The sequence below is a fragment of the Cebus imitator genome, unplaced genomic scaffold (genome assembly GCF_001604975.1).
Source record: "Cebus imitator isolate Cc_AM_T3 unplaced genomic scaffold, Cebus_imitator-1.0 Scaffold508, whole genome shotgun sequence".
NCBI classification, from domain to species: domain Eukaryota; kingdom Metazoa; phylum Chordata; class Mammalia; order Primates; family Cebidae; genus Cebus; species Cebus imitator.
Window position 1 is genome coordinate 303,777 of NW_016107823.1, and position 25,109 is coordinate 328,885.

The window sequence follows — 25,109 nt, forward strand, 5'->3', positions numbered from 1 at the left end:
ATTTTTTGTATTTTTAGTAGAGACGGGGTTTCACCATGTTGACAAGGATGGTCTCGATCTCATGACCTTGTGATCCACCCACCTTGGCCTCCCAAAGTGCTGGGATTACAGGCGTAAGCCACCGCGCCCGGCCCTATGTTTCAGTCTTTAATCCACCTGGAGTTCATTTTAGTGTAAGGTGTCAGGAAGGGGTCCAGTTTCTGCTTTCTGCACATGGCTAGCCAGTGTTTCCAAAGCCGTTTATTAAACAGGGAATCCTTTCCCCATTGCTTGTTTTTGTCTGGTTTGTCAAAGATCAGATGGTTGTAGATGTGTTGTGTTGCCTCCAAGGCCTCTGTTCTGTTCCATTGGTCTATATATCTATTTTGGTACCAGTACCATGCTGTTTTGATTACTGTAGCCTTGTAGTATAGTTTGAAGTCCGGTAGTGTGATGCCTCCTGCTTTGTTCTTTTTGCTTAAAATTGACTTGGCTGTGCGTGCTCTCTTTTGGTTCCATATGAAGTTTAAGGTGGTTTTTTCCAGTTCTGTGAAGAAGGTCATTGGTAGCTTGATGGGGATAGCATTGAATCTGTAAATTACTCTGGGCAGTATGGCCATTTTCACGATATTGATTCTTCCTAACCATGAACATGGAATGTTTCTCCATCTGTTTGTGTCTTCTCTTTTTCCGTTGAGCAGTGGTTTGTAGTTCTCCTTGAAGAGGTCCTTTACGATCTTTGTTAGCTGTATTCCTAGGTATTTTATTCTCTTTGTAGCATTTGAAAATGGCAAATCGTTCTTGATTTGGCTCTCGTTAAGTCCATTATTGGTGTATAGGAATGCTTGTGATTTTGCACATTGATTTTGTATCCTGAGACTTTGCTGAAGTTGCTTATCAGTTTCAGGAGATTTGGGGCTGAGATGATGGGGTCTTCTAGATATACAATCATGTCATCTGCAAATAGAGACAATTTGACTTCCTCCTTTCCTATTTGAATACCCTTTATTTTTTTTTCTTGCCTGATTGCTCTGGCTAGAACTTCCAATACTATGTTGAATAGGAGTGGTGAGAGAGCGCATCCTTGTCTAGTGCCAGATTTCAAAGGGAATGCTTCCAGTTTTTGCTCATTCAGTATGATATTGGCTGTTGGTTTGTCAAAAATAACTTTTATTATTTTGAGATACATTCCATCAATACCTAGTTTATTGAGGGTTTTTAACATAAAGGGCTGTTGACTTTTGTCAAAGGCCTTCTCTGCATCAATTGAGATATTCGTGGTTTTTGTCTTTGGTTTTGTTTGTGTGGTGAATTATGTTTATAGGCTTGCATATGTTGAACCAGCCTTGCATCCCCAGGATGAAGCCTACTTGATCGTGGTGGATAAGCTTTTTGATGTGCTGTTGGAATCGGTTTGCCAGTATTTTATTGAAGATTTTTGCATCTATGTTCATCACGGATATTGACCTGAAGTTTTCTTTTCTTTCTCAGTCTCTGCCGGGTTTTAATATCAGGATGATATTGGTCTTATACAATGATTTGGGAAGGATTCCCTCTTTTTGTATTGTTTGGTATAGTTTCATAAGGAATGGTACCAGCTCCTCTTTGTATGTCTGGTAGAATTCGTCTGTGAACTCATCTGGACCTGGGCTTTTTTGGGGTGATAGGCTCTTAATTGCTGCCTCAACTTCAGACCTTGTTATTGGTCTATTCAGGGTTTCGACTTTTTTATTTTTTTTTGTTTTTATTTTATGTTTTTATTGCATTTTAGGTTTTGGGGTACAGGTGAAGAACATGCAAGATTGTTGCATAGGTACACACAAGGCAGTATGATTTGCTGCCTTCCTCCCCTTCACCTATATCTGGCATTTCTCCGCATGCTATCTCTCCTGAACTCCCCACTCCCCTCTGTCCCTCTCCTATTTCCCCCCAACTTCTTCTGGGTTTAGGCTTGGGAGAATGCAAGTGTCCAGGAATTTATACATTTCTTTCAGGTTTACTAGTTTATGTGCAGAGTTCTTTGTAATAATCTCTGATGATGGTTTGAATTTCTGTAGAATCTATGGTGATATCCCCTTTATCATTTTTATTGCATCTATTTGATTATTCTCTCTTTTCCTTTTATATTAATCTGGCTAGTGGTCTGTCTATTTTGTTGAACTTTTCGAAAAACCAGCTCCTGGATTTATTGATTTTTTTGAAGCATTTTTTTGTGTCTCTATCTCCTTCAGTTCTGCTCTGATCTTAGTTATTTCTTATCTTTTGCTAGGTTTTGAGTTTTTTTTTATCTTGCTCCACTAGCTCTTTCAATTTTGACGATAGGGAGTTGATTTTAGATCTCTCCTTGCTTCTCATGTGGGCATTTATTGCTATATATTTTCCTCTAGAGACTGCTTTAAATGTGTCCCAGAGATTCTGCTATGTTGTGTCTTCATTCTTGTTGGTTTTGAAGAGCATCTTTATTTCTGCCTTCATTTCATTGTTTATCCAGTCAACATTCAAGAGCCAGTTGTTCAGTTTCCATTAAGCTGTGCGGTTCTGAGTTAGTTTCTGAATTCTGAGTTCTAACTTGATTGCACTGTGGTCTGAGAGACTGTTATGATTTCCATTCTTTTGCATTTGCATTTGCATAATTGATTTACTTCCAATTATGTGATCAATTTTAGAGTAGGTGTGATGTGGTGCTGAGAAGAATATATATTCTGTGAATTTGGGGTGGAGAGTTCTGTAAATGTCTGTTAGGTTTGCTTGGTCCAGGTCTGAGTTCAATTCCTGGGGATCCAAGCCGGAAAATACTCTTCAGGATATTATCCAGGAAAACTTATCCAACCTAGCAAGGCAGGCCAATATTCAAGTCCAGGAAATACAGAGAACACCACAAAGATATTTCTCAAGAAGGACAACCCCAAGGCACATAATCATCAGATTCACCAGGGTTGAAATGAAGGAGAAAATGCTAAGGGCAGCCAGAGAGAAAGGTCAGGTTACCCACAAAGGGAAGCCCATCAGACTCACAGCAGATCTTTCAGCAGAAACCCTACAAGCCAGAAGAGAGTGGGGGCCAATATTCAACATCCTTAAAGAAAAGAACTGTCAACCCAGATTTTCATATCCAGCCAAACTAAGCTTCATAAGTGAAGGAAAAATAAAATCATTTGTGAACAAGCAAGTACTCAGAGATTTCATCACCACCAAGCCTGCTTTACAAGAGCTCCTGAAAGAGGCTCTACACATAGAAAGGAACAACCAGTACCAGCCACTCCAAAAACATACCAAATGGTAAAGAGCATCAACACAATGAAGAAACTACATCAACTAAGGAACAAAACAGCCAGCTAGCATCAAAATGGCAGGATCAGATTCACGCATAACAATATTAACCCTAAATGTAAATGGACTAAATGCCCCAATCAAAAGACACAGACTGGCAAATTGGATAAAAAGCCAAAACCCATCAGTGTGCTTATCCAGGAAACCCATCTCACATGCAAGGATACACAAAGGCTCAAAATAAAGGGATGGAGGAAGATTTACCAAGCAAATGGAGAGCAAAAAAAAGTAGGAGTTACAGTTCTCATCTCTGATAAAATAGACTTTAAACCATCGAAGATCAAAAGAGACAAAAAAGGACATTACATAATGGTAAAAGGATCAATGCAACAAGAAGAGCTAATGATCCTAAATATATATGCACCCAATACAGGAGCACCCAGATACATAAGGCAAGTTCTTAATGACTTACAAAAAGACTTAGACTCCCACACAGTAATAGTGGGAGACTTTAACACCCCTTTGTCAATATTAGATCGAGACAGAAAATTAACAAGGATAACCATTTTCTTTTCTTTTTTTAAAAGCCTCTTTTCTGCAATGTGGAAGGGGTGGCTTGCAGATTTTAGAAAATACTGCAATTTAGGTAGTCAAATTCTGGCCTTCTGAAATTCTATGAGGGCACTCATCCATCCAGAAAACAGAACAAGAAAATCACCCTTTTTCTGCCTACACTAAGTCCAGTTTTCCCCATCTGCCTCCTCCCTGACATGGCTTTAGTGAGCCGAATCAAAGCTCTTCAAAATCGGACTTACCTGTAGAGACCAGCATAGAGTTATCCACTTTTAAATTCTCCACTACTCACCGCATTTAGGTTTCCTACTGGCTACTTAACAAGATAAAAAGTAATATTACATTACTCCATTTTTATAATCATTGCCAGTCATTTCTTGTTGCCTATCTGACCCTATTTGCCACTCACAATAGAATGTTTTCATGCTGCTGGCCTTCAGGGACCTTCAAGGATTGCCCATCAAGAGAGAAAAAAGACAATTCTTCAAGGCAAGGAAAAGATAGGAAGAGAAATTTCTGATTTAATTTAATTACTTGTTTTCTTTCATACACAATATTCACAATATAGGCAAGCAGTAACACCAAATCATCTTAAAAAGCTCCTGGATCATTCTTTAACAAACCAGAACCCTTATCTCCATATGGATTTATATGATTTCATTAATGGTTTATTGCTCTTCTTGCTAAACAATAAGCTCAGTGAGCTCTAGAGCCTCAATAGGATTCTTCACTGTTGCATTCCCCGACCCTAAGATCACGCCTGTCACATAGAAAATGCTCAAAATGTTAAATAGGCAAATGAAAGAATGATGAGAAAAAGCGAGAGGACAGAGGCAGATTTGGGATTGTCAACCATAATCTGTCCCAGCAAGTGCTTTTCTTCAGCAGCTCTCAGCAATCCCAGCCCAGGTGCAAGATAGGCAGGTCGTGAGGATCTTCCTCAAGACTCTCAGCTCAGTGTTTCCACAGTATCCTATGCCTCTTGATTTACCAGGCTTATCCTAGTTTATTATAACTAGTTGTTTGTGTTTGATTTTCTTGATGGGCTGTTAGCTCTTTAAAGGCAGAGGATTTACTGTGGATTCCAAGCTCTTTCATGTTTGATGTTTTGCCATGTGGATATGAAGGAAGTGCAGCAGAGCAAGGAAATTTAATATATTAGATAGAGGGTGGTTTGAGTGTTGTCCATAGAATCTGAACTGCAGAGAGAGAAGCTGAAGAAAAAGGAGGCCAGCAGAGAGTTCAGGCTGTGCACAGTGGCTCACACCTGTAATCCCAGCACTTTGGGAGGCCAAGGCAGATGGATTGCTTGAGCCCAGTAGTTCAAGACCAGCCTGGGAAACATGGTAAAAACATCATCTCTACGAAAGTATTAGCTGGAAGTGGTAGCATATGCCTGTAGTCTTAGCTACTTGGGAGACTGAAGTGGGAGGATGGCTTGAGCCTGAGAGGTGGAAGTTGTAGTAAGCCTAGATCATGCCACAGAACCAGCCCCTGTCTCAAAAAAAAAAAAAGGAAGGAAGGAAGAAAGAAAGAGAAAGAAAATTCAGATTCGGTGAAAAGACTAATGACTGAAGAACTAATAAACTGGAAATAAATGAGAAGAGTCAAATACTTCAGTGCAATCAAAGAATGGAATATCTCGTTTTATAATTTCAGAGGAGGGGCTGTTCTGGGACCCCAATGTCTAAGATCCAGCACTAGAGCGGTGTTTGAAAGGAAGCAGAGGAGATTCACTGGAGATAAAGAGGTCATGAATATTTTATGGCTTGAGATGCAGATTTTGAAGACTTGACTGAGATATTCTAGTAGATTTTTTTCCACCTAATAGTAAAATAAAGGACATGTGTGTATTTACAAATAATAAGCTCATACTTTGCATTTATGTATCCACTCATTTGCTCATTTATTTATCCATTCTCTCTTATTTAGAACCTGGCGGTAAGCTGCATATACAACAATGGCCAAAGCAGACAAATCTAGGCTCTCATGGAACAGAGTAGTAGGAGAGGTGGACATTAAACAAATAATAGACAATTACACATTGTGAAGTGTGCCAGTGGGAAAATTACATTGAGGGGTAGGTGATAAAGTAGGTGCTATTTTATCAAAGCTCTATTGGGAATACATTTTTTAAATTTTTAAGATTTTATTTTTTTTATTTGAGACAGAGTCTTGCTCTGTCATCATGACTGGATTGCAGTGGCTTGATCTCGGCTCACTGAACCCTCTACATCCCGGGTTCAAGCGATTCTCCTGCCTCAGCCTCCAGAATAGCTGGGATTATAGGTGTGTCATCATGCCCAGCTAATTTTTCTATTTTTAGTAGAGATGAGGTTTTACCATGTTGGCCAGGCACCTGACCTCAAGTGATCCTCCCTTCTCAGACTCCCAAAGTGTTGGGATTACAGGCGTGAGCCACTGCATCCGTCAGGAATACATTTTTGATAAGGAAACTTTATTTATCTCTTATTTGTGCATAAATCCACAGGTGAGTGAATTTGCCTATCATTGAATGTTGAGGGTGGGGATAGCCCCAAAGTACAGTTTGGGAATAGAGTCAGAAGATGCTCAGACACGGAGTAGTTCAGCATTCCCATCATCAGCTTGAGATTTAGTTAAATTAGCTGTAAGATGCAGACAGAAGTACACTAAAGCTTCGTTTAGAGAGGGACATTCTTTCAAGCCTCGCCTTGCATATTGAGAAACCTGTGGTCCCTAAACTGTCCTGCAATTATAAGATAATTTTTAATAGAAAATGTATATGTTATAGATTCTAGAAAATTCCTTCCATTTATTTATTACATTCCCTAAAATTAGCATACATTTCACCAATGGGAAAAAGAATCTATATTTTTTTCTTACAGTGGAAAAATGAAAACATAATTCACTATGATAGACTCTATAATATTTCTAAAACGCCAAAAATCTGAACCAGGGAGGCAATTTAACTTTTAGTCATATATGACACACATCCAAAGTCTACTATATGATTTGTATTTGAGCATCAAAAGATGTCATAAATACATGGCTACTTTAATAAATCCAGAAAAAAAAATCTTTCTGCCATATGAAAAAAAAGAAACAAGTTTTATTTTTCAGCCTTACTATATTTTGAAGAGGTATATTTCTTGGTTTCTTGGTAAGTCTTAGTAAAGATTTTTTATTTTTTTTATTTATTTTATTTTATTTTATTTTATTATTATTTTTTTAATAATGTGAGTAACAGAAATACAGTACTTTTATAAAGCAGCTCTTTATTCAATTATTTACTGTAAATTCATTATTTTGCTTAAATATTTCACTCTATATTTGTCATTCCTGCTACTATTTATAATTCTACTGAAATAAATTTATTAATACAAGTCCTAACCACTTTCCATTCCCAGTCTTCTATGGCCATATTTATAACAAAGACTTTTACATATTGAAGGAAAAGATGTTTGCATTCACTAATTCAAAGAATATTTATTATGTGTATTTTATATATCGAGTACTGTTTTTAGGCTGGGAAAGCAAAAGTGAACAAAACAGAAAAAAACAATGCTTTCATTTAGCTTCCATTCTGGTATGGAGAGACAGAAAATAAACATAATAAGTTTCCAAGATAGGAGGCCCAGGGAACAAAAATCAAATAAATGTAATAAGTAAACAAATTATATTTATGCATCAAAACATAATCACTCCTGTAGAGAAAAATGTACATCAGGTATATGTAATCATACATATTATTGCAAAAATGCCTTCTATGACAGAGATCAAGCCATATTAATTGAAAGACTTATGGAATTTTGCATATAAAGTTACAATATAATATTGGTTATTCAGTTTTATTTACATATATTTAACATAATTTATTGGTGAGACACTGTGTTGGACACTTTCATGTGGAAAATTCATTTCATTCCCAATACAACCTCATGAAATAGGATTTGTTACTTCAGTTACATATGTGAGAAAACTCTGATGTGGGCAGATTAAATAATTTAGCTCAGTGGCTGAAGCAAGCAAGTGATGGAGCCAGAATTCAAATCCAGATTTTTGATCCCCAGTCTTCTCTTTTTACTCTACATTGCTGCATCTAATGCTTCCAGTTCTTTATGACCATATTCTGTCCTTTGCTTTATCTCAGATGGCACAAAGTTTTCAGATTTTGGAATCCTTTCAGTAAAAATAAAAAGTGTCCAGTTATAAAACAACTTCTATGTGGTCTAGCAAAGGGATTTCTAAGCAAATATTTTGCAGCTCTCTCAAGATGAAAGAGAAGCAAGTGAACACTCAGGAGTTCACAGTTTTAACATTCAGTAACACCCATTCTTTTCTAAATTCTGGGCCAGCAGTGTTGTAAGTGTTAAGTGAAGTTGTTGTAGTGGTGGCCAGGCTAAATGTATTCCTCCACTAAAAATACACCATTGGAATTGTGGGAATAATCAGGACCTCTTATTTCTTAAAGTACTGCTATTAGCATTTGATGATCTCGCACTTGCTGGTGCGGTTGACATAATTGTTCACATCGTTTTAATTTCACATACGCAATGTGTGCACCTGTTGTCAGACCGGCTAAAACTGTTCTTGCCCTTTGGTATTGGGCCATTCTGCTGATACAGTGTGTTATAAATATGACAAGGACGGCAGCAGTTTGTATTACAGGATAATACAACATAATTCTACTGACAAGCTCATTTCCTATTTATTCTCTATAGTCTGAGATATGGGTTAAAATTTCAGTCTATGCTATGAGGGTTATTACCAAATATGGCCAATAATTACAATTTATTTAGACTATGCCCTCTGCAGGGTATACTAGTAAAAGTGACATTGTTCTTGCTTAAATTGATCTTGATGGGGCAGGGGTGGGGGAAGAGGACGGTATCTTTCAAAATAAAAACTACTTAAAGTTTCAAAATATACCTTCCTTGTGTGAAATCCCTTTTGTCCGTAAGCAAGCTGTAATAGAGAGGAGCATCCTGTGCTTACAAAAGAAAATGTGAGGTGAGAATTCTGGATACAGTGGGTTTGCTTGAGTGACACTGATATTTTGGGAAGCATCTGTCTTCCCCTTTCACGCAGATACTTGTTTGTTTACTTTGGCTTTCTACAGGCTACTCAGTTCCCTCTAACCCCTATGTCCAAAGGCTCAATGTGTATTTGGTTTCAAATATTCTTTGTATGTTTATATTGCCAACAATTATAACATTTGGGGAGAATTATGTCCCAATTTTCACTTAAACTGTTGCATTTAAATAGTTTCCTCATCAATAAAACACAGTATCGTTTAACAAAGGAAAATACCTTGTTCTCCCAAAGTACCATGCATAGAAGATATGATTAGCTAGGGTTCTATTCCTTTTCATTATATTCATCACACACATATTTAGCAACTATGTTAGCATGTGCCTGGCAGAATGCAAACTCAGAAACAGTTTTTTTCAGACTCATTGTTCTTTGTGATATATTATTATTAAAAAATAAGACCTCATGGTACCTCCTACATGGCAGGCATGGTTCTGAGCACTTTACAAGTATTAACTATCTTATCCTCACAGCACCTTGGGAGGAAGGTATTGTCTGAAGTCACACAAATTGTGCTGGTACAGCCAGACGATTTGAACCCAGCAGTTTAGATCCAGAGTTTGTGTCCTTCTGAACTACTCTATGCTTTATCTATGAATTTTCAGCTAGAAATAGTTTGTATACAATAAAAAAATAGGATATGGTTCCTGCCCCTCAAAGGTCAAAAGGATTTACAATCTAACTCTGTTTCTTCTTTCTATCAATATGCATCTTCAAACATTTTGATGGGTGCTATGATTCATTACTTTATTAAATACATTCATTTATTAAGCATATACCGTATGTCATATGTTGGGATAAACATTTGTGAGACATAAACAATGCAGGCCTGGCTGTTCAGGAGCTGATATTATTTTTAAAAAATGTAATTTCCTTTAATGAGTTGTAATGGAAGTATGCATTTCAATTGGAAATTTCCAAAAGAGATTATGTTTGACTATTGAGAGCTGATTTGGAATTTGACAAGTGAAATAATGAGAAGAGGAAGGAATTGTAGGTGGAAGGTACAGTGATGTATAAAGGAGCAGGTTGTGGATCTGGATTGAGGATGATTAAGAGTGTGATATGATCTGACCAGAGAAGAAAGGGCATAAGTTGAAATGATCTTGTGTTCCTTGATAACGATGTAGAATTGATTCTATTAGTGTGGGAAATAATAAAGACATTTAATTACTGAAAAACATGGCATTCACAATATGAAAAGATTGTGTTTTAGATTCATAAAATGGACAGGTTGACTCAGAGCTGTCATTGCAAGTACTTTAGATTCCCAATTGTGTTTTTTTACAGAGTCCCCCTCATCTTCACCACCCCCTCCTTTGGCTCCTCTTGTTCAGCCTCTCTCCTGGTTTTCGCTGACCTCCATCCAATCTCACCACTCCTTCTAGTAATAAAAATAATCTGTACTTTATCAAGGTTTAATCTGAAGTGTTCAGGAAAAAAACAGTATCTGCCATTATGCAGTATACTGAATTAAATTGCAGCCTTTGTTTTTTCTTGTCAATTCAAAAATTCCCTTTGTTAGTAGAATTTCAATTCCCACTGTAAGAAAAAGGAATCTTTATATGAAAATCAATAAACTATTGAGGGAATAGCCTGGAATTATGATACTTTAGTAGTTCTCGTCTCCTCACACGTGAAGACCCATTCTGCCTCACTGAGGTGTGTTCCAGTTTTGCTACATCCCAATTGAGAGAAACTGCAGCATTGCTTATCTACAGAGAGCTCTGAGATTCCTTCTCACCTTGACCCCTTCCTGTTCATGTCTTTTCTGTACAAAACTCATCGTCTCTGAGTCGGTTTTCTCTACAATGTTTACCTAAAACAAGTATCAAAAGATACTGCAGCTAGAACTACTTTATAAAAGCACAATGCAGATGAAAGGCATTGCTATTAATTTGTTCAGCTAGAGTTGAGCTCTATATTTCTATACATCAGTATTCCTCCAAGGACCTTTATATTTTATGGCCTAAAATTTCCATCTTTCTGTTACAGTGAGGACAATTCAATTGACCTTCATTTCTTGCATATGAGGTTGTCTTTGTCGGCCTTTCAGAGAAACTGTCTTTCACTTCTAGAGAAAAACTTCAGGATGACTTCCCAAATAGCCCTTGATTTGCATTCATGATGTCCTTCAATGTCCTTCAAGGGAGATGTATTACTTTTATATATTGAATTTTTATGCCTTCTTTTTTTAGATCCAAGAATCAATGGAGACACACTTTGGCAGCCAGGGCCGCAGGGCCATACTCTACAGACCTCCTTTCTACAGCAAGACAGAGCTCCAGCTGCACCAGCACATTCTTACTCAGCATGGCTATACGGTTGTCGTCGCTGAAGAAAAGCTCAATGCTGGCCCTGGACTGGGGCTACTAGAACAAGGTCAGAATAATAAGAAGTTAACTGCCAAAGTCACTTGACATATAATGTTAAACAATTTTCTAGAATGTGCTACTATCTCCCTTTAAAACAATTTATAAAAACAAATATGTCTCCATGACCAACTTTCTCACATCATACAGAACTTATCTCTTTCTTTATACTTCCTCTCTATTTTTAACTGTATCTCTTTATTCCTGAAATTATTTTGTTTATATTTTTGTAGCATTTTGGAGTTGCATAGTTCATGTTTAAATGCTACATAAAAAATGTTTATGTTTATGAGACTGAATACATGTTCTGCCCAGCACCCAAACTGCTTCATATTTTAAGAAAATTGCTGCTTCATCTGACTGCAAGTAGAATGTGCTGGAAATTGTTTCCAGAATCCAGCATAAATGTGATTCACAGATTGGCTCTAAATAGGAAAGAAATATAGATATTGATCATATGCACCATTACTTGTCAAGTACACTTATTTCTGTCATTTGGAGAGAATAATAAGAGACAAGTTTTTAAACAAGCTATTTTCAAAGAAAGTTGAGTAAATAATGAGAGTCAAAAGGGCAATAACAATAAGAACTAACATTTCTTGAGCAACTACCTATGGCAGATTCCATGCTGTCCTCTGTATTCATGATCACATTTAACCCACACTGTAGCTGCCAAACATCCTAAGATTAAGAAATGTTAATTCCAATTCCTAACCCAGATTGCAGAAAAGGAAACTGAGGCCTTGCAGGCTGAAGTGACTCACCCTGCATCTGACACCTGGTGTGAGGGATAGAGAGATGGTGATACCTGTGTTGCAACTCTCACCTTCTCTGCTCTGGCTTTTTAATCTCTTCGATACTTCAGTCTCTCTTTTGATCTATAATCATGCACTTACCTATCATTATGAGTGCCACAAGGATGCAAGACCCTCATTCAGCATAAGCAAATCAGATTTTTCTCTTTATGATTGTACAATATATCTATTTTCCTATTTATTAAAAGGGGAGGAGGAGAAGCAATTTGAATTAACTGCTGATCTCAGCCATTTTTTCCCTCTTGGGGAGAACAGTCAGACCCTGGCATCACGTCGTTTTCACAACAATCTTGCCATCTTCACAGCACTCCAGTTAGGTGTCCCCTTGCTGGTTTGTGCTGGTGAATGAATGAAAGCAAGTTGAGAAGATGTTTCTGAGATGGTTAGCCATGACCATCCTTTATCACATTGGCAATGAAATTGTGAGCTACTCAGAAGAAATTCTGAGGGAATAGAGCCCAGAAGATCTGCTTTGATGAGAAGAAAGAAGGTCTTAAAATATGCAGAGCCTGGGTCATGGGAACACAGGCATTCGTTTATGCCAGTTAGTCATCACTGCCTTCTAGGAGTAGTGTGGAAACCTAAAGCACTGAGCTTCTGGAAGCAAATGGAAACAATAAAACAGAATAGGAAAGCTGCGAACTGAAAAGTAACTTTGTAAACCTTTCGGTTTCACTGGTATTGGCTCTATTACTTAAGACCAGTCTAAAGTTCTGGAATACCAGAAATGATATTTAGAAACCTGTTTATCAGAATAGCTATTGGCATAAAGAAAATAATATAAAATGTTTAATCTTTCTTTTATTCCACAAAACATTTCAGCCCGTCGCTGAAGGGGTGATTGCATAAACACTGCACACTGCCATGGGACTCATGCTCATGCTCCTGCAGTCGTGTAAAGTGGCCCTGATAACATGCTACTATTTTTTAAAATTCCTAAACTTCCCTTCCTTTTTGGTGCTGCTTCTGACTTTCTATGGGTACAATATGGATTATCTGTACATTTCAACTTGAATTCAATTTTAGTTTTCAATTTTCTCCAGCTGCAAAGCAGATGGATTTTATCTCCTCTTTCCCTTGATGTCCTTGGGTCAGTTTTACCAGAAAAAGGAGAATTGCTCTGGAGCTTCCAAATATCAAGAAAGTGCAAAAACAGCCTGAAGGCAATAGAATCTGGCAGCCAAAGGAACTGCTGGGCCCAGCGGCACAAGATAACTAACTATATAATGTCACTCGAATTTGTCAGTGTAAATGCTGATTTGGTTCTCTTTTCCCACATTCCCACAGCTTTTAAAACATCTAGTTCCTACCTCATTTTTGGCATTCTTTTACTCTGTAAAATAAGGTATTATTACTGGATAGGCCTCAAGAAAGGGTAGCAATTTCACAATCTCATGAGTATGGGCCATTGATTTTTGTTTTTTTCATTTGATTTTGTAGTTTTTACTATGAGCACAATGTGCATCAAATACCTGAAATTAAAAAAAAAAAAAGAGTTGTGACTATAACATTTCATTGGTGATTTATTGTATAGAAAGAAAACATTTTTATTGCAGCCTATTTTCCATGCCACAAATTTCATCTATAAATTATGTTTTGAATTACTCCAAAACAATATTTCCTAGGGATGTGATTCTTGTAGAATTTGTTTTTCTTTAGTTTCACATATTCACTTCATGGTTATTTTTACCATGTGAACATCAACAGAGAATATGAAACTACAGTGAGCACATTTAAATGAAACCTCCCCAAGCTGAGTGGCCTGGGAGAAGACAAAACAATTCAGAATAATCTGGAGCCCTATTTCACTTCCTTTTACCACAGCATTTTCTGCTGTTTGCTAACTTGTAATTTGAAAATATTACATTAAAAACAAAACAGATACTCTCACAAATGTTACTGAGTACCCAGGTGCAGATTTGATAAAAGTATTTTTCATCCTAGGACAATAAATATAAAAGGTATTTTCTCTATTGCACCTGTCTATTTCACCTGCTTTCCTCTCCTCTCCTGATCTACCCCACTCACCTAATCCACCCCATTCACCTCTAAAATATATCTAGAGTAGATTTTATCACTGGATCCAAATTATTTATGTATGCTTGAAGAATAGTACATATTTAGCAATTTTCTGTCAATTTCTGAATACACATTGCACTTTCAAATTATGTATGTTATAATCCACACGAGAAACAAAATGCAAACCTGTAATCAAGCTACAGAATTAAAGTCACTCACTTTGTACCATCCTTTGAAGCACAAGTGGTCTCTTTCTAGCTTGGAGCCTTTTTTTTTTTTAAACCTTTTGAGGGACTTAAAAGGATAAAAATTAGCAAAACTAAAATGGTCATAGGCCAGATAGGAAATACTTCACTATTAAATATAATCTTTACTGACAGAGTAAACTTTGAGCTTTGTATTTGATTTAGTTTTCCTATGACTTATTTACTAGACACTTACTGAAAAGGAAAAAGTAGGCAATTTTGAGTCCTAAATTAGAATATGGGTGTTATGGTCCCCCGCCCACTGGTTAATTCCTTTCTAGTGACATAAGAGAAGTTGATGTATCTATTGGGAAAGATTTTAGAGCTATGAACATATCACTTAAGCAAGTTAAGTTCTCTGAGCCCTAGTTTGCTTGTCTTTTAAAGGCATTAATTATCTTAATTTCAGAGTAGTATGTGGTAGGGATTGAATCACTTTGTCCAACCTTAACAGAGTTTTAGAAGGAGACAAAGTAAAGTCCAGTCACTGTTTTATCTCATGCAGTAGCCAGAGAATGGCTACCCAGAATTTTCCTTGTTAAAAACAGCCACAAGCAATTCTTATGCATTGCCCAGTTTGAGGAAGATATATTATGAGGGACATATCACTGGTTCAAAGAGTATCAATTTTTAGAGTTAATTTTTGGAATAAAACAATGCAACAGTCTGCTTGCTATTATGCTATTATACTGCCTATGATTTAACTGCATAGGTATTTACAAACAGAATTGCATCTTTAATCTGGTTTTGAGAACAGTATGAGAACAATTGTTTTCATAGATTTAGGCCTACAAAATGTAGCAGAGTAAAAACGTGAACTATTATGGTTCTCCTATCCCTTGCTTTGGAAAAATATATCTTATGTCCCTGCATTTGTGAGAACATATAATTCTCTGAAGGAAAAGATAGAAACACCATTCAATTATACTGTTTCCTACCATGTAAGTGCTATTTAGTGAATTTATGCTTCAGTGCACAGTGGCCTAAAAGGAAAAGTTTTTATCCTACTCCAGTGGTAAAATCCAAGTAGCATGTGGTCAAGGGACTCTGACTTAGAGTAGATTTTATCATTAGATCAGAATTATTTATGTATACTTGAAGAGTAGTGCATATTTGGCAGTTTTCTGTCAATTTCTGAATACATATTACACTTTTAAATTATGTATAATTATAATCTACATGAAAACCAAAATAACAAACCTGCAATCAAGCTACAGAATTAAAGTCACTCTTGCAGTTTAAAATTGCTCTTGTTTTTACAACTTAGAGGTTTCACACAGAATGTTTTTTGAAGAAACGCAAAAGTAACAGAACATGTAGATGGTCTTGCCAAGGGCTGCCAAACTATAGCCCACTGGCTAAATCTGGCCCACTCCTGTTTCTGTAAATAAAGTTTTATTAGAACACAGCTACTCTCTTCTGTTTTTGTATTGCCTTTGGCAGCATTTGTTTTACAAAGGCAGAGCTGATTAATTGCAACAGAGGCTGTATGGCTTTTAAAGCCTAAAATTTTTATTATTAGGCCCTTTACAGAAAAAAATTTCCTAGCCCCTGCATCCATAATAGGTCTATGTAACTTGATCCCATACCAAGTTGATGATTAAACTGTAAGACTAAGATGTTTCATTTTTCAACTTACACCAAACCTTATTTGAAAAGGATTTGATGGTTTATAATAAAATATATACCAACACAATTAATGAAATATACATATAAACTTAGTACCCAAAGTTGCTATTCCACTTAGCTACCATTTAGGCTTAGGTTTGTCTGTGAGCCTCCAAGCACCTAGGACAATAAGAAAAAGAATAGAAGTTTACTCTCAGGAAGAAGGAACCATTATGATTCATCCCCCTAACTTCCCACATGTTCAAATAAGATATTTAAAATAATTTTTTCAAAGGGAGTATTAAGTAAACAACTGTAAGATATACAATGTGTCAAAAGCCAGAGCAACATTTGTATTGCAAATGAAGTAGATGTCATATCTTGGTTCATATAACAGCATTCGCATATGAGTTGAGAGTATAACATTACAGCATGATATAGCGAAGACAATTCTATAAAGGGCTAGAGTTAATACTATGATAAATACTATTTATTGGTATTTGTATTGATATTAAACTTGATATACTGTGTTCTGGAGAATAGTGTTTAAATAATGCTGCTTCACAGCTTTTCACCTCCCAATAAGGACACTGTTATTTACCCAAATGTGTTCTTGGGAAAGGCTATTAAAAGATATGCTTAATAGAGCCAGAGATACAGATCACTACTTAATGTTGTGGAAAATATGTTTAAAAAGAAAGACCTATTTCCTTCCTTGTTTATAATTTAATAGATTTCTATCTGCCTATATTATATTTACATTCACTTGCAGTTTAAAAAATGTCCAACATATCAGTGTATCACTTGAAATTTAGTCTAATTTTGAAGATTTATTTATAGTGGCTACTTGCCAAAAGCTGTTTCTGAAGTTTCTATAGAAAATAAACATCCACTACAGATCAATCTTAACCTTTGTAATGGAAAACATATTTTACATTTTTCTCGTTGTTTGTAATAAAAAAGAAGCTTTAAGGAAGTCAAGCTTTAAATTGCCTATAAGTAAGAAGAGCTTAACCATGATAATAACTTTCTTGGGGAGGTAGTAGACTTTGGGAATTTAAAAGCGTAAGCTTTGAAGTAAGACAAAAAGACAAAACCTAGGTTGGAGTTCTTAGTGTCACCTTTCAATGGTTACAAAACCTTGGGCCAGTAATTTATCCTCTCAAAGTCTTGGTTTTCTCATCTGCAAGTTGATCCTTTTGAGGTTGTCTTAAGAATGGTACATAGTAATCACCCCATAAACGGGAGATAAGATTGTTACTGCTGTCAAGAACTAGTTACAGAAAGGAGAATATGACATTTCCCTGTAGGGAGGTGCCTTTAAAATACACAGTAGTGTAAGAGTGCTGCTGTTGGATGTTATTGTGGGTAAAATGAACTTGATGGCTGTTTTTCAGTTTAGCCTTCTTGACTTATATGTTCTTATTAAAAGGTCTGGGTTGTAAATCCTCCTGAAATTCTGACATACTCTCCTGGATTGTTCCCTTGGAAAACCTTCACATCAAATAAAAAAAAAAAATCTGTAAGCCTCCTAAGGTCAGGGACCATGTATTTTCTGCTTATCATTTATAACCACACCTTCTACATGGGGCATATGATAAATATTTATTAAATCATGAACAAAGGAAGGTAAAATAGTGCATCAATATTTGGGCTCCTTAAACAGCAAATTCACTCAGGAAACTCATATTAAACTTTAATTTATAAAACTTTTATTTTATATGACCTTAGAGGAACACTGATATTCTACTTAGACTTAAATCCACCCTTACACCAAAGATAATGAAACCATAATCATAGTATTACTTAAGGCTGATGGTTTATACATCAAATGAATCTAGACTTCTGGGGCTTTTAGGTACTTGTGTCCATTTTTCAGAGTTTTACTCTTTCCTTGCTTTCGAGGCTGTCCTGTTACATTTGCCAGGTTACTTGACCTACTGGTTTTTGGACAGGTTGGATGAGTTTCGTTCTAAAGATACTCAGTTATAGGTGCTGTGAACTTTTCATAGGGATATATTCAGCAGAAACTCAAGCAAGCAGAAAGGCCAGGTCAGGAAATGTAGATTTGTGGATCATCTGCTGAGAGGTGATAATTGATTTACTGAAGGTTTAATAGCCTATAAAGCAGTATAACACATAGTGTCACCTAAAGATGCTCTCCAGTAAAGAACATATAAAAGTAAGTAAATGGCTTTTGCTGCTTGTGAACATAGAATGCAAGAAGGTGAAGCAGTCAAAAACCGTGTCATATCACTTAGGTCCTATCTGCATCCTCTATATTATGCTTTGTAATTTATTTCTTAGTATAATGTAAGTTTTATTGGTCTTCCAGTTCTTTGCTTTGAAAAAACATGTATTATGATCCAGAATTTTAATAACATACTTCTCTAGAAAAAAAGACACCATCAAATTATTCGCTTTTCTATCATCCAGGTGCTACTGGGTAAATCATTGTTTTAGTTCATAGGCTAGTAAATGACCTAAAAAGAGATACACATTTTTCTAAGTTTTTAACCTGCTCCTGGGGTCAAATCTCAATAATATGTAGTTCCAAAGACTGATACAGAGTATATTTTATCATTTTGTCAGAATTATGTGTACTTCCAGAGGGTTTATTTCTAGAGTTGCAGCAGTAGCCAGAACTGTAGCAGGAATGAGAAAACAGATTGCTCAACTAAAAAGAATCTTTCTGTGAGGCCCTATAAGTAGTTGAACCAATATTTTTTATTCCCATTGCTTAATGAGGTTCTTGAATGCAAGATTAATTTTAATAACTCTTGAAGGCATCACTAGGACCAGTTTATTGAAGGACATTTTATGGATCAGAGTTGTCCAGCAATAGAACACCAAAAACACTTCTAGCAAAAAGTAGGAAGTTTTGTTGGAACAGAAGCAACTCTGGGTTGCTATATTATGTAGCAGAATGAGTGAAATGACCACCAAAGTTCTTTTTCAACTCTACAGTTCTGTGGTACAATATATGACTCGAACGCACAGAATGAGAGAAAACAAGACAAAAATGTGAATCTCTATCATTGCAGAGATTCCTTTTCTTTAGTCTTCACTTTGTCTGGTGTGGTACGGGTATAAGAGAGGAATAGCAGGCAAGGAAGAGATGGAGAAACACCAGTCTGGAGCAAATCTGGAGGTGGCTCTCTTGGACTAGTAGTGCACGCTTATAGCAGATGCTTCTGCTGATAATTTAAGACTTGAGAGCCTAATGAACTTCTCTTCTCATTCCTTTTCCCCCTCTAGCCCCACATCAGCACCCCATTGCTTTCCTGAGTTTAATATGCTCTATGACTATTTAGCAGGAAGACAAAAGAGTAAAGGTCACATTTAAAAGGCACTGTGTGTTTTGCCTTGCCGGTGTTTTGCTGAGAACACATTTGACATACGTTTTTCATTACAGAAGTAATTGGCTTTGGACGGTATCAGAAGTGCTTCTGTACTTTAGTTAATCAAACTGAGGGGAAAAAAGAAATTGAATCAAAGAAACATATAAGACTGTACTATTCTATTTTATTGTGTTATGACACACAGTAATTATATGCTCAGGTTTATTGTTATTTTCCTCGGTGCTTATAGAATTACTGATGTATTTACAACCAAACAGAATTTGTTCTTTAATTGGCTCACTGGAGCTCAAGGAATGTTTATTTAACCTTAACTCGCTGAGTAGTTTAGACTACAGGGACTTGAGTTCAATTTACTTTAATTTTTGAAAAAAAATTCTTATTTATAAAAGCTGAGCTTAGAGTGACCTCCCAGCATTCTGATGTTTTCTTTACCCTTTGCTGTGCACTGAGAACAAAAAGCCAGTGTTTCATTTTTACTCCAGAGAAACTAGACTGCTTCCTTAAATGGGTTAGCCCTTACAACTGAAAATGGCAACCAGATGTTTACCAAAGTCCCTAACATTGCTTCTTCAAGCCTAGCTTCTTTCTAATTGTTTGATCTTTTTAAGTTTCATAGAAACCAGATTGTGTATTTAAATTGTCTAAAGCTGGAAAATGTTTAAATAAAGCTTTGAAGGTGCTTTCTCTGAACTGTCTTGTTAGATGTGCGTTCTTTTATTTTTAAGGAAAAGTGCAGCATTGAAAATTTAATAAGTAATTTATTTTAGGTCATTGTTCTTTTTGTATATCTTTAAAATGGAAAAGACTATTTTTTAAAAAAAAGAAATTAGACATTTTTGTTTGGTTTTGCCAGACTAAACTATGCTTTGAGTGGCAGATTTAATTTGTAAAAACAAATAATATTCGTATTATATTTAGATTGAGGAAGGACTCCAGGAAAGATAAACAACTTCTTTCATATGGGACCTTTCAAACTGCAGTTTGTGGATTAACTAAAAAAGGAGTTTGGAGACTCCAGATGCAGTGAGTTTACTATGCCAATGCATTATAAAGTTTAGCTGCTTGAAGCATTTTCAGCATTTTCCTCAATTTGGGAGGAGTTTCGGAGCATCTAACTATAGTTCCCAGACTGTCTTTTAATTATTGTACAACTTTTACTTTCTACTCTCAATATTATAAATATTGTTGAAACCTCCCAACTCACTTCCTTTTTAGACTTGACATTTCCCAAATTAATTAACGTTTTCCCCTGATGGTCTTTCATCATTTTTAGCTGAAGTTGCTTCCTTCTAACACTGTCTCTCGGTGGATGCACAAACTACCATTTGAAGAATAAAGACTTAAGGATACATGAAATGTTTTTTCATAGCAATATTTCTCCAATTAACTGTCTATAATGACTTTTGCCCCCACCCACCTCCTAAAATCGTGCTGTCAAAATTTACCAAGAAACTCCTTTTTGTTAGGAAATTCAGTCACTGTTGAATTGCAATATTTTTGGTATGAGAATAGATTTGAGCATGAGTAGAATATAAGTGTTTCTCAAAAGTTACATAAATTCTTTTTAAATAATGAATTAAGCATTGATGTAAATTTGCTGAGGTAATTTCTCAGTTTCCTTTTTCTTACTCTAGCAGTGTTTCCCAAACTTGATGAAATGAATGAGTGAGCCATAGTGGAATAAACACCACTGTGTCCTTGCACGTCATAGTGGTTGGGAGTGTTTTTCCAAAGCCTTTTCTCTCTTAACCTCCTGAATGATGCCTGCATCTCCCATCTTTGGATCCCTCCTTCTTTGTGTTCATTCTCTAAATATGGACATTCTCCCATATATTTATCCCCAGTCATATTTTTTTCCTTTTCTTGATACTCCCATCAAGAATTTTTTCTGCTCTGCAGATGTAATATTCCCCTCAGTAGATAAAGCCTCTAAATAAGGTTGAATCCTACCTAATCTGTCTCCTGTGGGCAGAATTTGGAGAGTCAGGATTGTCCAGGTACCTGACAGATGTGTTGATTTGTGTGTCCTACTGCCTCAACATGTATAAAACACAATGGATGGTGCTACCCTAGCAGTATCTGTCGTTCTTACCTGATATGTTTCTGTTGCTAGTTCAACATTCCCTCACTCTCAGCTGTAAAGCTCATCATCAGATCCCTCATCCCCATTAGGAGACCACTATGGTTTGAGAAGTCTTTCTTAAGCTCTGAGCGATTTTTTCTTTCTTAATAACATGTTAATTTCAGTGATTCCAACTTTATATTTCCATTGAGCAAAAGACAGTGGTATACCTATCAAAACAAAATAAAACGAAAAAACAGAGAGGACTTCCTTACTCAGGGGAACTGGAATTTCAAGTTTTCTAGAAAAACTGGCCTGTGCAAGGATATGCCTTCCTTACAGTGTCAGTTTTTCTTTCCTGAAATCACAACACATATCTGTCACCAAGTCCTGTAAAGTGTGCCTCTGCTCTGCCGTGGCTCCCCTTTCCCTACAGCTGCTTTGCCTCATCCTTGTGCTATGAAAGTAGCTATTAAACACCCCTATTATTTTCTACTAAATAGAACATATATTTCTTAATCAAGCATTCAATACTTTCCTATGCCATGGAGTCAGACACTTCCACATCCCTGCTGTAGCCATGGTTCTCAGGCCTGTCCACACACTCCAATTACTTAAGGATCTTAAAATTTAAAAAAGCCAATATCCAGGTGGCATTACAGAAAATTAAATCAGAATTTTGGGGGAGGGAGATGGACCAGGACATCATTATAAAAAAAATGTTTATGAAGACATCATTATTTTTTAAAAAAATGTTTCCCATGTGATACTAATAGTGGCTAGGGAGGAGAACTGTAGTAATTGGCCTACTCACCTTTGCCTGATCACACTTCAGAGCTTTCTGCCTTGCATTACTGTTGAAGTTCTTGTTTCTTAGACTTCCCTTCTTTCTGTCAGTTCTGTCTCTCTCTCTCTTTTTTTTTCTTTGGCTCACTGCAGCCTTGACCCTCTGGGCTCAATGAATCCTCCCACCTCAACCCTTGAGTAGCCAGCACTACAGGCGCGTGCCACCAAGCCCAGCTAATTTTTCTTGTATTTTGTAGAGAGGGGGTCTCATTATGTTACCCAGACTGATCTTGAACTACTGGGTTCAAGCAATCACCCCACCTCAGCCTCTCAAAATGCTGGTATTACAGACGTGAGCCATCTCACCTGGCTCTGTCATTTCTTAAAGTTCAAGTGAATATATGAATTGCCCCCTTAATTCTTCTCAAACTAGAAATGGTGAACAAATTTCCTTAGAACTCATCACACATTATTCATATGTCTCTGATGCCTAGGGTATGCTTTGTGTCATACCTTTTGATAATTTTTGTGTGTTCATCTTATCTCCCCTTTTGAATTATAAACTTCTTGTGAAGCAGAGAGTATTTTATTCATCTATTATATTCTATTCTACATAAAACAATGTCTTGCATATACCTAGTAGATACACAATTAAATGTATATGCAATTGAAAAAAGTAAACCTACAAATACACTAATAAAATAGCTGAATCCCTCCTTTAGATATTCAAGTACCATTTTCTTCTTTGGACTTCTGGAAAAAAAATTAGTAATCATGATAAGAAATAGCTGTATCATAGAGCAAAATGAAACGTGCTCAGGGCTGTTTCTAAGCTCAGCCAACTGAGGAACAGAACTTATGTCCTCACTACTCCTAGTGAAGGCTCTTTGTAACCTTCTTTCAGATTTCATCAAACCAGTGATACCTCTGTTTCCAAAGAAAGAATTCTACCAACAAGTTAATTATAACCATTTATAATAATAATAACGAGTTTCAGCTCTTTCTTGAAGGAAAAGTAGGAAAGTCACATGTGAATCTCACCATTTATACAATAAAATGTTCCATTTAAAGTGGAGAACTTTTGGAATTTAAAAAATCTTGTTTAACATTCCACCTACTTATCAGAGTCACTAAACAAGTGTTAAGGGATGAGGAGGGCAGAGGCAACTCTCCGGGACCTGACTAGCTCTATGTTTTATAGTTATCAGACGCTAAAGGGAATCCCTGTCTGGATGTTTGCCTGAAATCACAGTTTTGGCAAAGCTCTACCATGGTACCTACTGATATGCTAGGATGGTGATTTTCAAATGTGGCATGCATCAGAATTCTCTGGAAGGCTTATTAAGTTGCAGACTGCTGAACCCTACTCAAGAGTAGATCTGATTCCGTAAGAATAGGGAGGCAGGTTAAAAATTTGGATTTCTAACAAGTGTCCAGGTAATGGTAATGTGCTAGTACTGGGACCACATATTGAGAATGATTGCGCTAGTTTCTTTTTCATTATATTTTTTCAGCTTTTCTTACAGAAGCAAAAAGAACTTCTGGATATTTGTTACTTATGTAGTTAGTAGCCAAACAACTCCTCATTTGCCTTGCCAGGACCCTGAATCAGCCTTTCACGTTGGTGAGAATCCCCACTACTGAATTTGCTAAACGCTGAACCCATGAATTATGAGTTGACTTGCAAAGTATTTCTACATGTTAGTTTAATTCTTTACAGTCAAACCCAATTATCTCTTTTTGAAATGACAGCACAAGCAGCTGAGTTTAGACTGTCTTTGGACACATTAAACTTTCAGGAAGAAAGTAGGATTGAGGCAAAAATATAGACATATGATTTGTTGCAAATAATAATTATAGGCCCCCAAGGAGAAGCAAGATGATATTGTGGAAAAGAACATTGGCCTAGGTTGCACTGTCCATGTGAAACCATGTCTAAATTGCTTAATTTCTCTAGGTGCCTTTTATTTTCATAAAATGAATATTTTGGATTAAATGACCTTTAAGGTCCATTCCATTTGAAAAGTACAAAAAGAAGTACACCAATGAATGAGAGGGATTACCTGTAACCCACCAACAATAATAATTAATTTGGATGTTTATTTATAAGCTTTTTATACATTTTATGCAGTTTTCTAGCTTGCTTTTTTAGCCATAAAAACCTTGTAAACATTATTTCAATGGCTGCATAAAGTTATATAAACGTATTTAATGTTTCCTTAACCTAATTTGCCTAGTCCTTCCAACATCATTAATTATATTTCCCACTGTTTTGCTGTTGTAAATAATGCACTGATAACATTATTATAAATAAACCTTTGTCCACATTCCTAATTAGTTTTAGTATAGATTTCTGAAATTAGTTACTGGAATAAGTTACTGGAATAAGGAATGAGGACCATTTCTTTCCTTTTTTTTTGAGACAGAGTTTCACTCTTGTTGCCCAGGCTGGAGTGCAATAGCGTGATCTCAGCTCACCGCAACCCCTGCCTTCCAGGTTCAAGCGATTCTCCTGCCTCAGCCTCCCTAGTAGCTGGGACTACAGGCATGCACCACCAGGCCAGGCTAATTTTGTGTTTTTAATAGGGATGGAGTTTCTCCATGTTGGTCAGGCTGGTCTCAAACTCCCGACCTTAGGTGATCTGCCCTCCTCGGCCTCCCAAAGTGCTGAGATTACAGGTGTGAGCCACTGCACCCGGCCAAGAGTAAGAATCATTTCTAAAGCTCTTCATTTGTGTTATCCAAATTCATCTGAAAAGGTTAAGTCATTTCCCATCAGTTACATATTTTCCATGTCACCAAATTTCATCTATCAAATCTCTTATTTTAATAAGTGAAGCTGTTTTAAGATTGAGAACTTTACCTGTTATTCTATGGAAATATAGATGAAATTCTAAATTCATAGTCATAGTATAAAACTAGTGAAGTCTCTTCTAGAAAATTGT

The 25,109-nt window shown here is 36.4% G+C and overlaps 1 protein-coding gene across 4 annotated transcripts in view; it reads left to right on the plus strand.

The window, feature by feature from the left end:
* CPED1 (cadherin like and PC-esterase domain containing 1) overlaps positions 1–25,109 on the plus strand; it is a 307,276-nt gene that overhangs the window by 21,646 nt on the left and 260,521 nt on the right. For 3 of the 4 annotated variants that reach the window (XM_037733240.1, XM_017513874.2, XM_017513876.2), the window contains one exon: positions 11,094–11,277. In XM_037733240.1, the coding sequence (XP_037589168.1) occupies positions 11,094–11,277 (184 nt within the window). Of the gene's footprint in view, positions 1–5,771; positions 5,903–11,093; positions 11,278–25,109 lie in introns of those variants that run through there. The other variant, XM_037733241.1, reaches the window with a different exon arrangement.